At 34.6% G+C, this 14993-nt stretch overlaps 1 protein-coding gene across 1 annotated transcript in view; it reads left to right on the forward strand.

The window, feature by feature from the left end:
- Window positions 1-986: 986 nt before the first annotated feature.
- nt5e (5'-nucleotidase, ecto (CD73)) overlaps window positions 987-14993 on the forward strand; it is a 44262-nt gene continuing 30255 nt past the window's right edge. The window contains exons 1-2 of the mRNA XM_067383560.1: window positions 987-1318; window positions 3922-4144. Coding sequence (XP_067239661.1) covers window positions 995-1318; window positions 3922-4144 — 547 coding nt within the window. The 5' untranslated portion in view covers window positions 987-994. The remainder of the gene's footprint in view (window positions 1319-3921; window positions 4145-14993) is intronic.

Consider the following 14993-nt stretch of genomic DNA (forward strand, 5'->3'; position numbering starts at 1 on the left):
AATGTTCAAGTAAAAATAAGACTGTAAGGATGTTCCATGAACATTGTTATCACATTTTCTCTCTATGTTACGAGAATGTTCATTAAGTACAATGTACAAATTACATTGTAAGGACGTTCCATGAATGTTGTACTTAGAACGTTTTATAATAACATGAAAACATTAATCAAATAATAATAACATTATAAAGATGTTCTGAGAATGTTGTTCTCAGAACGTTTTCTCTCAACATTACAAGAACATTCAACGTAGCTACAAATGACATTGTAAATGAGTGTTACTAAAAATTATACAAAAAGAACAGTGGTACTAAAGACAGAAATGTTTTATTAATTAAAGTACACATGAAACCAAAATTGACCTCATTTATTTTGTTAGCTCAAATTACTAGTTTTGTGGTGAGCAATTCATCCGTGAAAGTCAATCCACACAAAAAAATTGTTTGGCTTCGTAAGTTCGGGAGGAGCACGTTCAACTGATCTATCAAATCAGCATGAGAGGAGGTCTATAAATAGCCTACGCAGCCGACTTATCTATATTTCTCGACAGTTTTTTCTGCATTCCTTCACCACCCAGTCTCCTCACACTCGCCTGGGTAATATCCTAACCAGAGATGCGGGGGAATAGGCTATACTCTGGGTTTGGGCCACAGATAGCATGGAGCCCTTCCCGGACACGCATAATCATTTATCTGATCATTTGTAGTAAACTTATAAAATCCAAAGTCCAACAGTCCAAAGTAACCCTGTTTTTTTTTTTTTTTTTGTCCATGATGTATAAATGCACAAGAGTCTATTGTATGATATTTGTGGATTAATAATGAACATTTTTATGTCCACGTCTGACCTCGTTGATGCAAGTTACGCATGCTAAATAAACATGTAATTTTCTCTAAAAAGGAACACCCACAGTGCTGACCACTAACCCCGCCTCCAGAATGAAGCCTGCTGGACGCCACTGATGAGACTCTTTCAGTACAGCAAAGGCAGAGAAGATGATGATGCAGTGGCTCAATTCATTATTTTTCATCTGGATTCACTTTCAGATGTGCAGGACAGAGTTTGAGCTGACTTTACTCCACACTAATGATGTCCACGCACGAGTGGAGGAGACCAACAAAGACTCGGGTAAATGTAGTAAAGCACCTTGTTTCGCCGGAGTTGCACGGAGATTTACGAAAATCAAAGAAGTTCGTGCCAAGGAGAAAAATGTTCTGCTGTTGGACGCGGGTGATCAGTTTCAAGGGACCGTCTGGTTTAACTTTTACAAAGGTGCTGAAGCGGCGCATTTCATGAATAAACTCGGATACGATGCTATGGTAAGAATATTATGTCCACATTTTTTATCGGGTTCACGAATTGTGTTGTATTTAAATGATTAATTTGCATCGAACAGATGCTGATTTCTTAGGGGCCGTTCAAAAACATCTGGACGGAGCGTGGGGGAATGGAACGAACAAAACGCTTGATGCGCTTTTTCAAAGTTAAACTAGGCTATTTTCACATTGAACACGCCCTTAAAAAGCAATGTCCTTGTACAAAGAGCAACAATTTAAAAAGTACGCAATTGAGTATGCCGTAAAAGAATTAATCAAAATACAGTAAAAATTGTAAATATTATTACAATTACAAACACATTCTATTCATCAAAGAATCCTGAAAAAAATCACAATTTTCTCAAAAATGTTAAGCAGCACTGTTATCAACATTGATAATAATAAGAATATTATGTTACCTGAGCAGCAACTCAGCATATTAAGGATCTGAAGGATCATGTGAAACTGAAAACTGCCGTAATGATGCGGAAAATCCAGCTTTGATCACAGGAATAAATGACATTTTAAAATATATTAAAATCGAAAATAATTAAATAATTTTTAATAATATATATATATATATATTTAAATATTACTGTTTTTACTGTACTTTTTACTTTTTGATTAAATAAATGCAGCCTTGGTGAGCATAAGATAAAAAAAAAATATGTTTCAAAACTTTTGACAGGGACCATATTTCATATATTTAAATAAAGTGAATACAAGCTATACAGGGCCAAATGCAACAACTTCTATAAGTGTTTTGCATGCATTCATATGAAATTTCAGATTATACATTCATATATACAGACATAAAATAAAACTTTAGTTAGTTGCTCATCACAGTGACTCATGTGGGATCTTTAGATTCATTCAGGTATCAATAGTGTTGACAGTTTTTCCGTCATTATATGTGCCAAAGGGATGTATTCCTCAACTTATTATTGATGTAATGTAGAGCAGAAGTGGACAGAACGTACTGGACAGGTGCCCATGAGCCACTGGAGTCTTCATTACAGTGGACAGAGCACCTGTTCAGGTGTAGTGGGACTCAAACCTGTGGAACATAAACAGAAAAAGTGTTTCCCAAATGTAGATTCCCGAATGGTACCTACTGTCAAAGAAAGTTTAGAAATGGTTGGGTGAATTCTTCTATTCTCATTAATTTAAAACACTGTAGATGAGGAGTGCATAAAACCACTCAAGAGCTAATTTTGAACTTATATTTTTGATAGAATAGAATTATAGAACTTATACATATGCTCGCATTTAAATGCATACACTGTAAAGAATGTACAGTAAAATTTCTAACTTTAAATTTGTTATTAAAGTACTGTAAATCAGTAGTAGCCTACCAGGGATGTATGATTTGAACTAATAATTTTACAGGATTGAAAAACCTAGTTCTTTTGTATTCTGTTCGGAAAATTGAATTGGAAATCTACTGTGAAATTGGCCTTGTTTTTACATTTCAGGAATACAATATTGCATTCTGAATTTACTGTTGTGTTACAGTATGTCTACAGTTATTGCAATTTAAAATAATGTTGTATGTTGAAACAATCGTGGACAATGAACAGTGTTTCCATATAAAAACAAAACACCATCAGGATAACAAACACAGCACAATAAGAATGGTCCCACTTTATATTAGGTATATTAAATTCATCATTGGATACAATGCACTTATTGTGTACATGTTTTTACATTGTACTTATATTTAAAAAAAATGCCTGCATATAATTACATCTGTAATTAATTTCTGTAATTCCATTTCTAATTACACTGTTGACCCATCCCTTACACCTTAACCCACCCTTAAACCTACCCATATCACCAAACCTGTCCTTAACCATACCTGTATCCCACTTCAATAGCAGCAACAGTGTTTTTCAATACAATATGAATACAATAAGTACATTGTACTTATTATTTGATGTAAGTACATAGTAGTTAAGACCACCTAATATAAAGTGGGACCAAGAACAAACAGAACTGTTTAAAATGACATAAGAAAAATCTGTAACGGGAAAGCACTTTTATTTATTGTTTTCAGTTCATGTATGTCTTTGGCCAGGTCTGATATAAATTAATGTTTTTTGTTTTTTTTTCAAGTGTAAAATGGCCTGTTAAAAAAAGAGTTAATTTAGAGTCTTTGAAGAATATCTCATGAAGCTTATTTTATTTCCTTTAACTGTAGATCATTAGGAGTTTCACACACTTTATGCTCAAAACAGTATTTAACGAATAACTATGAAGGTTATATACATTTTTGACCTCTTAACACATTAGCCTTTGTGGTTATCTATTAAATTGTACAGTAAGTGTGCAAGCATCCTTGTTTTTCTTATGGTTGATGACATTATTTGACTCATCATCTTACAGAAAACTATTTAAAGTGCATAGAAAAGAACATGTTCAACACTGTTTTAATTCATTACTGCAGTTAAAACGGTCAAAAATGGTTAATTAATTACTGGTACAAATATATATAAACAAATAGTACAAAAAATATAAATACTAACCTGTGCCTTTAAGCTCATGATATGTTCATAATATGACATTTTACTGCATAAAACATTGTTTGTGTGTGTGTGATGCTTTAGGCCTTAGGAAATCATGAGTTTGACAATGGAGTGGACGGCCTCGTGAAGCCTTTCCTTCAGGAAGTGAAATGCACTGTTCTCAGCGCAAATATTAAAGCCGATCAGACAATTGCTCCTCGGATCAGCGGCTACTATCTCCCATATAAAATCTTCAATGTTAACTCAGAGAAAGTAGGTGTTGTTGGCTATACATCAGTGGAGACGCCTTCTTTGTCTATACCAGGTAAGATACTTTATTACACTCAATTATAGCCAGGCCAGGTTTACACATAATGTTGCAAGTCACACACTTAAAAACATCTCAAATTACATGTGCTTTATGAAGGAGGAACTTGTGTTTAAAAAAAAATGGCATGTTGACTGTTTGTGAAATGTGTAATTTTGAATGGCTTATGGTTGTCTCTTCATGTTAAAGGATTAGTTCACTTTCAAATGAAGATTACCCCAAGCTTTACTCACCCTCAATCCATTGTGTATATGACTTTCTTCTTTCCGATGAACACAATCGGTGATATATTAATAAATATCTTGACGCATACTAACTTCATCACTGAACAGGGGTCATGAGTATGAGCTGAAGAAAGTGCCTCCATCCACATCAATCCATCATAAACATACTCCACATGGGGGGTTTAATGAAGGCTTTCTGAAGCAAAGCTAGTGGTCAATGCCAACTGCTTGTGGTCGGTGCCAACCCAACACTTCGTTATAACCTTTCAATTCAACTTGGGTCATCAACCATTACTCCTTCCAGGACAGCTAGGAACCTTGGTGTGGTGATGGATGATTCTTTAAGCTTCACAGATCATGTTGCGACATCTGCCCGGTCCTGCAGATTTGCCTTGTACTGTACAACATCAGGAAGATTAGACCCTTCCTGTCGGAGCATTCCACACAAATTCTTGTCCAAGCTCTTGTTCTATCCAGACTGGACTACTGTAATGCTCTCTTGGCTGGCCTTCCAGCATGCCCTGTCAAGCCTCTACAACTGATCCAGAACGCTGCAGCAAGACTGGTCTTTAACGAACCGAAGAAAGCGCACGTCACTCCTCTCTTCATCAGTCTACATTGGCCAATTCAAGGCTCTGATGTTTGCCTACAGAACGACCACTGGCTCTGCACCGCTATATCTTAACTGACTACTTCAGACTTATGTGCCCTCCAGAAACTTGCGTTCTGCAAGTGAGCGGCACCTTGTACTGCCATCACAAAGGGGCACAAAATTGCTCTCACGGACCTTCTCTGGGTCTGTTCCTGGCTGGTGGAATGACCTGCCACGCTCTATCCGAGCAGCTGAATCTTTAGCCTTTTTCAAAAAAATGCTAAAGACGTATCTTTTTCGCAAGCACTTGACCCAGTAATAGTAGCACTTACCTTGATTTCTATTTTCCTTCCATCTATTTGTGTATTCTTTAAAAAAAAAAAAAAATCCTTGCTACAAGCACTTTACTGTCATAACTGTGACTTCACTCAGCACTTATGTACTGTTGTTCTCATGTTGATTTGATTGATTCTACTATTCTCATTTGTAAGTCACTTTGGATAAAAGCGTCTGCTAAATGACTAAATGTAAATGTAAAATACAAAGCGATGTATTTGTGCAAAAAAATATGCATATTATACAAGCTATGAAGTAAAATATCTAGCTTCTGCCAGATCGCCTTCTGTATTCTACCAAAGACTATAGAATAACACAAGACGTGTCACTCGTATTGTTTTGAATGGGAGAAAGTGTAACGCGCAATATGGCGGAATAAGTCCCGCCTTCTAAATAAGAGCCAATCGCCGACTGGTAAAGTCATCGCGTCACTTCAGCGGCCGTTAGAATCACTGTTTCTATAGAAACAGTCAGACGCGCACCTCCGAAGAGACACGCATTTAGGTCTGCGCATGCGCATTAGCTTGATCCAGTCTGAAAAATAATTTTTTTTTTGTCATGATTTGAGCGTTTAGAATCTAAATCTATGAGCCGGTTGTTGTTAGATTTCATTGGTGATTTTAAATATAAAAATGATAAGTTTGGCGAACAGTTTTGGAGAATTTGAAGAAAGTCATATACACCTAGGGTAGCTTGAGGGTGAATAAAGCTTGGGGTGATTTTCATTTGAAAGTGAACTAATGCTTTAAAGCAGGCTAGTAGCAAGTACAAATTTTTCAAGTGGATTGCTATATGAACTGTCAGACTCAAAGGTGCTGAATTAAACAGTCAAGTTATGTTTATTTGTAAAGCACATTTCACAACAAAGCATTTCAAAGCACCTTTACAGATTGGATTACAATATCATATTATAAGTATATACTATATTATAGGTATATAAAAATAGCCGTATTGGCGAGTAAACACAGTCATCTCAAATCGAATGTAAACAGTTAAGAAAGAAAGTGATATTAAAGTTAATCAATGAACAACAGAAAAAAAAATCACTCACTGCTTAAATTTATATTGAATTTCTATTAATTAGGCTTGTAGTTTTTGCTGTAGTAAGTTGGAATAAAGAATTGTGACATTTTGCTGGTAGGCCTATCTACAATTTTGGTAGCTTAGGCCTACTTATTAGAGTACAGTGTTACATGGGTCAAAACAATGAAATCAAATTATTACACATGCTATTCTTTTATAAATTGAGGAGGGCCAAATGTTACATTTTAAAGTAAAGATGAATTTCTATTTGCAAACTATTTCACTTCCATATTTTAAAATAGTGAAACAGGATATTAAAAGAAAAAAAGGGCCCATGGACCCCTTAAAGTACTGAATGCCACTTCAGTTCTACTTTCTGAATATGAATTATCATATGCAGTAAAAGACAGAACAATATAATGGAAGCACTGAAAAGGATTTTGCCACAAACTCAACTAATATTTCGAGACAACTTACATCGACATAACATTGCAGGATCTCATGGCAAGAGATCTTGTCACACCCTTAGTTTTTTCTGTGATAGAAAATGTGTTATAATATAAATATGGTAAATGTGGTTTTGTGGTATAGGAGTACAAGTGGAAGTATTTTTATCAGTGAGCTACTACAATATTATTCTGCTTTCACACTGGCAATTTAGTTCAAAACGGGGCACGGTTCGCATGAAAAATCGCTAATGTGAAAGCTGTCATGTGAACCCTTGTGCGCACTGGGGTATCGACACTTGGGATTCCTGTATGTGCGTCGCATGTAGACGGTTTTCCGCTGCTTGCAAAAACAGACTATTTTAAGAAGACAGCTGTTTACCATTAATTTGCCGCTCTGATTGCAATCGCAAATCGCAGATACATTGCAGGCTCACTCCTGCTCGTATCCAAGGTAAACCATCAACAGTATCATCTCTTACATGTCTTTTATTGAAGTAAATATATTATAATCGGATGCGCATTACTTTATTTCCTGGGCAAGTGTTAGGTTAAACATGGAGGTCTGAAGGGCTGCACAGACAATGAACTGCTTAGTTACAAAGGTTACGTGGCACAGATGGCAATGTAGTCATTGGACAGTGACATATAGTAGGGGGAGTAGAATATCCAGCTGGACCAAGGCTTATATACAATTCACTGCTGACCTCAGGATAGGAATCCCAAGGGTGAACAAGAGAAACAAAAGAACTAACATTACCATAGATACCATTAGTCATTAAATTTAATGACATAGTTGTAAAATCTTTTCAGTTCTGTCAGACCTGCCTAATGCAGCATAACTATGAGTTGAAAAATGGAATGAATTGGTTAAAAAGATGAGTCTGTAATCTTAGTCTTAGACTTAAATGATTAGTTCACTTTCAAATGAAAATTACCCCAAGCTTTACTCACCCTCAAACCATCCTAGGTGTATATTACTTTATTCTTTCTTATGAACACAATCTGAGAAATATTAATAAATACCCTGATGCATCCGAGCTTTATAATGGCAGTAAGCATTACCAAATGAGTATGAGGTGAAGAAAGTAAGTGTCTCCATCCAAATCCATCCATCATATTCTACACGGCTCTGGTGGGTTAATAAAGGCCTTCTGAAGTGAAGGGATGCATTTGTGTAAAAAAAAATATTTAACAAGTTATGAAGTAAAATATCTAACTTCCGCCAGACTGCCTTCCGTATTCTGCTTACAAAGAAAGTGTAAAACTCTAGCAGTTCAAAAAGCTTACGCTACGTCCTACGCCTTCCCTATTCAGCTTATGGAAAAAGTGTAACTGACATGACGCCAGTTTACACTTTCTTCGTAACTTGACTACGGAAGGCGGTCTGGCGGAAGCTAGATATTTTACTTCATAACTTGTTAAAGGTGCAATATGTAGTATTTTTGCAGTAAAATTTTCAAAAACCACTTGGCCAGTGTTATATATTTTGTTCACTTGAGTACTTACAATATCCCAAATGTTTGCAACTATTTGTAAATCGTGAGAAAATTACAATTTTAACCAAGGCTCCGGGATGTGTGAGTCGCCTGTAAATTGCGTCATACCCGCGTTATCCTCGGTTTCTGGTTTTATTTTGTAGAAACCACAGAAACACCAAAGACGCTTTAAAATATTACATGTTTTAATAGACAAGAAAACATCTGTTTTGATATATTTATAGACAGAAAAAAATTGTTGTTATACAGCTCAACACGTTTAGTCTTTTTTCAATTTACCATGCTTTACCATGCCTCAGAGAAAAACACTATTTTGTCAAATAGCTAACATAGCATAATCAGATGCAGCTTTATTTTTATTAACAGAAATACATAATTTTCTCCATCATACAATACGTTTTAAAATTAATTGCATGCCATTTATCAACACAAGACATCCAGTATTTAATATGATATTCTAAAATCGATCTATCTTACTGCAGTGTGCAACAGTGTCTCACAGCAGCCACCGAGCGAATGCACAGAGTATAATATTTTCAACACACTCAAGTGTATCTAATAATAAACAGAGCTGCATTACCTCATACTCATGACCCGAAAAGTTCCGCTGCTCGTGAGGCGTGTGTTGCGCAATCGCTCCAGCGGCCTCGTTCATCTCCCACAACACTCGTTCCAGCTCTGCTTCATACTACAGTAACGTTAATAATCTCATCCATGAACATGAGTTGTTCCCGACTCTGATCCCTATTCTTTTGCACCGTCTGTTGAGATGGAGACCACATGTCCCAAGATTCCGCTCTAAAACTTAGCGTCATCAAGCTACGCCTTTTTTTTGAATAGGCTTCTAGCGACCTCTATCAGACAAAATTATTACATATTGTACCTTTAAATATGGATATTTTTTTTACACAAAGGCATTGTTTCACTTCAGAAGGCCTTTAATAATCCCCCGGAGCCTTGTGGAATATGTTTATGATGGATGGATGTGGATGGAGGTACTTTCTTCAGCTTCATACTTATTTTGTAATGTCCACTGCATTATTTTGTAATGTCCACTGCCATTATAAAGCTTGAATGCATCAGGGTATTTATTAATATTTCTCCAATTGTGTACATCAGAGAGAATAAAGTCATATACACCTACACTGTAAAAAAAAAATCTTAAAAAAAAACGTTCAATGACTGTCAGCAAAGAACTTATACTGACAAGAAGTGAAACTCAATATAACATTCCATTGCAACACTAGCACCCAGCAGCAGCCCTACGCTTCCGCCATTTTGGGGTGAAAGCAACTTGGCAGCTTCTATGGCAATATCAGCTGCTTTAAAAAAAAAAAAAAAAGTCCATTAAAGCTGAAATACAACCTGAATAATGACAACACAGAATAACATGCAATCACTAGTGATCATCAAATCCTTTTAACAGTTTATTTTACGGACTTTGTGTTTAAGTCTTCCACTTTTTTCACAAAACGTTTGCGCTCTAGAAACCCAGTCAGTTTGAAGTTTGAAATTCTTTAAAATTCAAGTATTAGCATTATAAACACTGAATTAATACCAACATATGAAATTAAATTAAGGACATGCATCAGAAAAATTGGGAATGAATTTATAACAGAATATAACAGATTGACAGTAAACTGTTTTTGCAGTGTTGTCTTATATTAATGTCTGTTAAAGCAAGACTATATATACAAAAAACAGCCACTGTGTCCAAAAGTGGGAATTTTGGGATAACATACACAGCAATGCATCATGTTCTATAAGTGCATTATGTTTGTAGCATGATCCAGAGGATTAAAATGTACAATACATATATTTCAGACCTAGTGGATAATTTAATATTAGCCTACTATTACTCCACTAGGTCTAAAATATATATTGTGTGTTTTAATCACCTGGATCATGCTACAAATATGATGATCTTAACTTTATTAATTATTAGTTTATTAATTTACTATTAATAGTAAATATGTAAAGTTGCATAAAATGGAAATACTCAATAAAGTAGGCTAACTACGTTAGGCTACCTCACACTGTAAAACTTTTCGCTGTAAATTTACAGTAAAATACTGGCAGCTGGGTTGCCAGCCACTTACTGTATTTTTACAGTACTACTTCTGTAAACAACATTTACAGTATAGCACTGTAATTACCAAATACAGTATCCTGCTGTAATATTATGTACTTTTACAGTATTATACTGTTTATCTACAGCTATTAACTGCATGTATACAGCTTTTCATACTGTACTTATATATGTCATTAAATCATTAAAAATATACTTTTGTTATCTTATGGCAAAGGAAATGGAAAGCAACATACTCTGAGTTTTAAAACGTTTATTTTTAAAAAGAAAAAAATTGCAACGTTGAAAGGTCAACATTTTAAATGCAATCAACAGTTATCAATGAACAATACAGCAATATTATTTACTTTTAACATTTTTCCAAATGTGGAGTAAAAACAAATAGTAGGCCTACAAGTTTTTCAGTACTGCTCCTTTTTTGCACAGTGTTGCCAGTCTTGGAAGTCACTTTCTCTTTTTCTTGGGCCGTGTTCATGGTTGATGTCAAAGTACCTATAAAAGAAGAAAAAGAGGGGGAAAAAAAGGAGAGAGAGAAAACAGTAATGAATATTGTGAATATATGCACCATAGCATTTCAAATGCCTAAGTATTTGATTGCATAAGTTAAAATATCCAATTAGCACTTCAGAAAAGTTGCCAAAAAAAAATGCTAATAATTGTATTCAATTAAATCGTTCATTCATTGAATGGACTATATGCACAACAGCTTCCGCATTGTATGTCGTACTACATCTCGGGAGTTTCTGGTAAAAGCATTCAGCTCACCAATTTACACCACTAACCTGCTGCAGTCCAGTGCTCATCTTCTCATTAACTGTTTTTCTCTTACTGTTTTTCGTATATTTTATACCTGTTGAATTTACATTTTAATTAATTTAATAAAGTAACGATAAGTACAAGCTTGTGTGTGTTGGTGCTCTTATCCCAGTCTTTTAAAATAGTTAAATAAATGGTACCTGCCTCAAGACATTTAGCAATGTTAAATATTTAATCTTTAAGGGTTAGTTTACCCAAAAATTTTATTTCTGTTGTTAATTACTTGCCCTTGTGTCGTTCCACACCTTTGTTCATCTTTGGAACACGCATGGAGATATTTTTTTATGAAATCTGAGAGCTTTCTGTTCCCTTCATAGGCAGCAGCACAACTTACACATTGAAGGTCAAGAATGGTAGTAAACCCAATTGTTAAAGTAATCCATATGTCTCTGTGATATGTGACAGAAAGCTCTCGCATCACAAATATCTTAATTTGTGTTCTGAAGATGCGCAAAGGTCTTATGGGTGTGGAACGACATGAGGGTGAGTAAATGACAGAAATGTTATTTTTGGGTGAACTAACCCTTTAAACAGTAACACACTGGCAGCGGACTGACAAATATACTTTAAATATTAAGAATTTGAATACTAAGAATTTAGTGAATTACATACAGTGAAATGATTGTCAATGAAAAATAGGGATTAACATATTTAATAAAAATAAATGAAGGTTTGTTTTGATCTTATTCATCAGGTCTCACACACACTGCAGCATCGATCACTAAGCAGAAATAGGCAAGTTGTATTATTTCAAAATGTAAGTGTGTTACAAGCCTCAGTGCAAGTAGTCCATTCTTTGCCATAAACCTGATTACATCACATGTGAAATTAGGTGCAATACTTACATTAACAAAACCATATTTCACAGAAGGCAATTTTCCCCCTTTCTGGTTCTTTAGCCATGTTTAGGATGTATGTCAAAGCCTAAAAGCAGAAAAGCAAAGAGAGCGAGAAGTGAATATTGTGCATTCATTCACCATAGCATTCTTGTGAACACAAGAACTCACAGCTAAGCATATGATCTCAGTAATGTGTCCTGTTACACTTCAGAAAAGAAGCATCTTAAAATAATGCTTAAAATAATTGACAAAATAAAATTGTTTATTCACTGAATTCTTTATCATAAACCTGATATACGTGAAAATAAGCACAACACTTACGTAAACAATGGAGCTGCATCAGATGATTCAGACTGAAACGAGAGAAAAATAAATCCGGTTGTAAGAATAACTTAGATTTGTCTATAAGATGAAACAGTGTTACTGCGTGAAGCGCTGAGAACAGGGCAACGTTAACTGTTTGCTCATGAGAAGTTTAACATTTCAAGATCAAACAATTCATGACAAAGTAAAAACGCGAACGAAAAGCTCCAGAAAAGAGTGACTTACCGTATTCTCAGCCGAACAATCGTTCCGTCTTCTCGACACAGGCACAAACGTTTTGATTAATCAGGCGGAAAATAACATCTCCGTCTTCAGCAGCGGCGTCCGGTCATCCCGCGTCTCAGGCAAACTGACGCTTCGAAAGCTTAAAACTGCACACTATATTGACTCAAATATCGTTTAATGATAACATTAAACCATGAAGAGTCGACGTGAAACACTTAAAGCGTTGGGAGAAAAGCTAAAATGTATGCCTGGCCTAGAAATTTGAAATGAGCGTGGGGGAAAAAATCAATCCCATAATGCAATGCTTCTACAGTATTATACTGTATTACGAGTGAAACGGGCTGAAAACAGAAAACTACTGTATATTTACAGACATTCTGTAAAATATACAGAATGTTACTGTTTTATGAAAATACAGTATAATACTGTTAGAAATTAGCTGTAAATTTACAGCAAAGTTTTACAGTGCAGATGTGTAGGCTAATGGATTCCACAACTGATAACATTAAACATATATAGGCTAAGACAATACAGAATTTACTGTAGGTGTCAAAATTCACTGAATTTGAGAAATTTTCTATTCAGTTTCTGATTTGGCTGTGTGATTCACCGATTTTGGGTGCGTAAGATGTGATGGAGTCTGTTGTCCAGTTGTCATTTTCACTCCAAAATGGCTGCCACTCTACCGAAGCGCCACCTAGTGGCTGTTACCCAAAAAGCATCAGAGTTTCGCCTCTTGGGTTATATACTTTTTGCTGTCATCTATGGCTGCCAAACAAAAACTGTAAAATTAAAGTAAAATTTTGTAATTTAAATAAAGTTTAAAATTAAACATTAAACTTTTTTTTTTTTTTTTTTACTTTTTTTTTTAAAATGGTCAGATGACTTTCAGCAACAGCTGCCAAACAAAAACTGTAAAGCTAATGTAAAATATCCTAATTAAAATACAGAAAAAACTACCTGAATTATTACTAACAAAACACACTCAAATGCAAATCTTTTGCATTTAACCAGAAATAGCTCACATGCATGAATTAATGTTACTGCTTTAGCAACTATACAGTTACTGCCTCTGAAATAAAGCAATACGCAGAACTAAAAAAAGTTTTGACGCTGTTCACTTTATTAAATAATTTATTTTGATTTAACACCATTTTGAAGGTTTCTGGTTCAAATGTGATTGCTTCATGTTAAATTGATTTGAAACGGTTTCTCTCTGACAACTTGATGTTTTCATTTTGAAATAACGTTTAAATCAAGTAACCCAATAAAACAGGACTTTCACTTCCCATCATGCTTTGCAAAGGGGCTGAATTGGGAGAGTAAATGTTGTATACATTTTTAAGATGAGAAAATGGAGAGACTTGTTAATGTTCAATGTTCTATTATGTTGGTATTTAAAAGTTTCTGTTCTGTTAGTGGTTTTAGGCGTTACCACTGTGGTAAAGTATGGAGCTTGTGCTTGGGTTGGGGACTTGCTAACAAGAATTCAAATTGCTTTAATAATAAAGAAACTGTTATGGTAGAGCTCTGGATGAAACCAGTATCACTTCTGAACTGCCAACACCAAACATAACGTGTAAAGAAGAGTTTATTTTAGTTTGTTACGTCACAAATTTAAACAGGAAGCATTACTGGATGTCAATTAAAGCGAAAACCATTTATTTAAGTTAAACTAAAACCACTGATTCAAGTTAAATGAACACCATTGATTCTAGTTAGTTGGACTTGGTTGATTCTATTTGGTTTCAACCAAAGAGTTACTTTTTTGAGTTAGCACAACACCAATGTTTTCTGGCCCATCCTGGATTGAAGCACAGGCTCTATTCTTCAGCACAATAGTAACCTACAAAACAGATGATACAGAAACCCTTTAAATCCAAACAGAACATTAAACACTAACAGATCTCTCAAGATCTCAGCATCTTCACTTAAAATAACACTGTTTTTTGGTTTATTTAAATTAGGATATTTTACTTTAATTTTACAGTTTTTTTTGGCTGCCATTTATTTGACCTTTTTATCATTTAACTGTTATTTTAGTTACAGATAATTTTCTATAAAATATCTATATAATTATCTATATAAATATGTGAATTACTGTAATGTGTACTGTGTTTTCATTAATATAATATAATAGTTAAAATAACAGCTGAGTTGTTAATTTACTTATATTGTTTGTAATTTTACAGAGTTTTGAGTATTATTTAAAATAAAACAAAATGATCATTAAAAAATCATTTCTTTTCCATAAAATTATTATTATTTTTTTTACAGTGTAGGATGGCTTGAAGGGGAGTAAAGCTTAATTTTCACTTGAAAGTGAGCTAATCCTTTAAAAGATCCAGAAAGGTAGTAAAGACATAGTTAAAATAGTCAACGTGACTACAGTGGTTCAACCTTAATGTTATGAAGCGACGAGAATACTTTTTG

Source organism: Chanodichthys erythropterus, chromosome 4, assembly GCF_024489055.1.
Source record: "Chanodichthys erythropterus isolate Z2021 chromosome 4, ASM2448905v1, whole genome shotgun sequence".
Lineage (NCBI taxonomy): Eukaryota > Metazoa > Chordata > Actinopteri > Cypriniformes > Xenocyprididae > Chanodichthys > Chanodichthys erythropterus.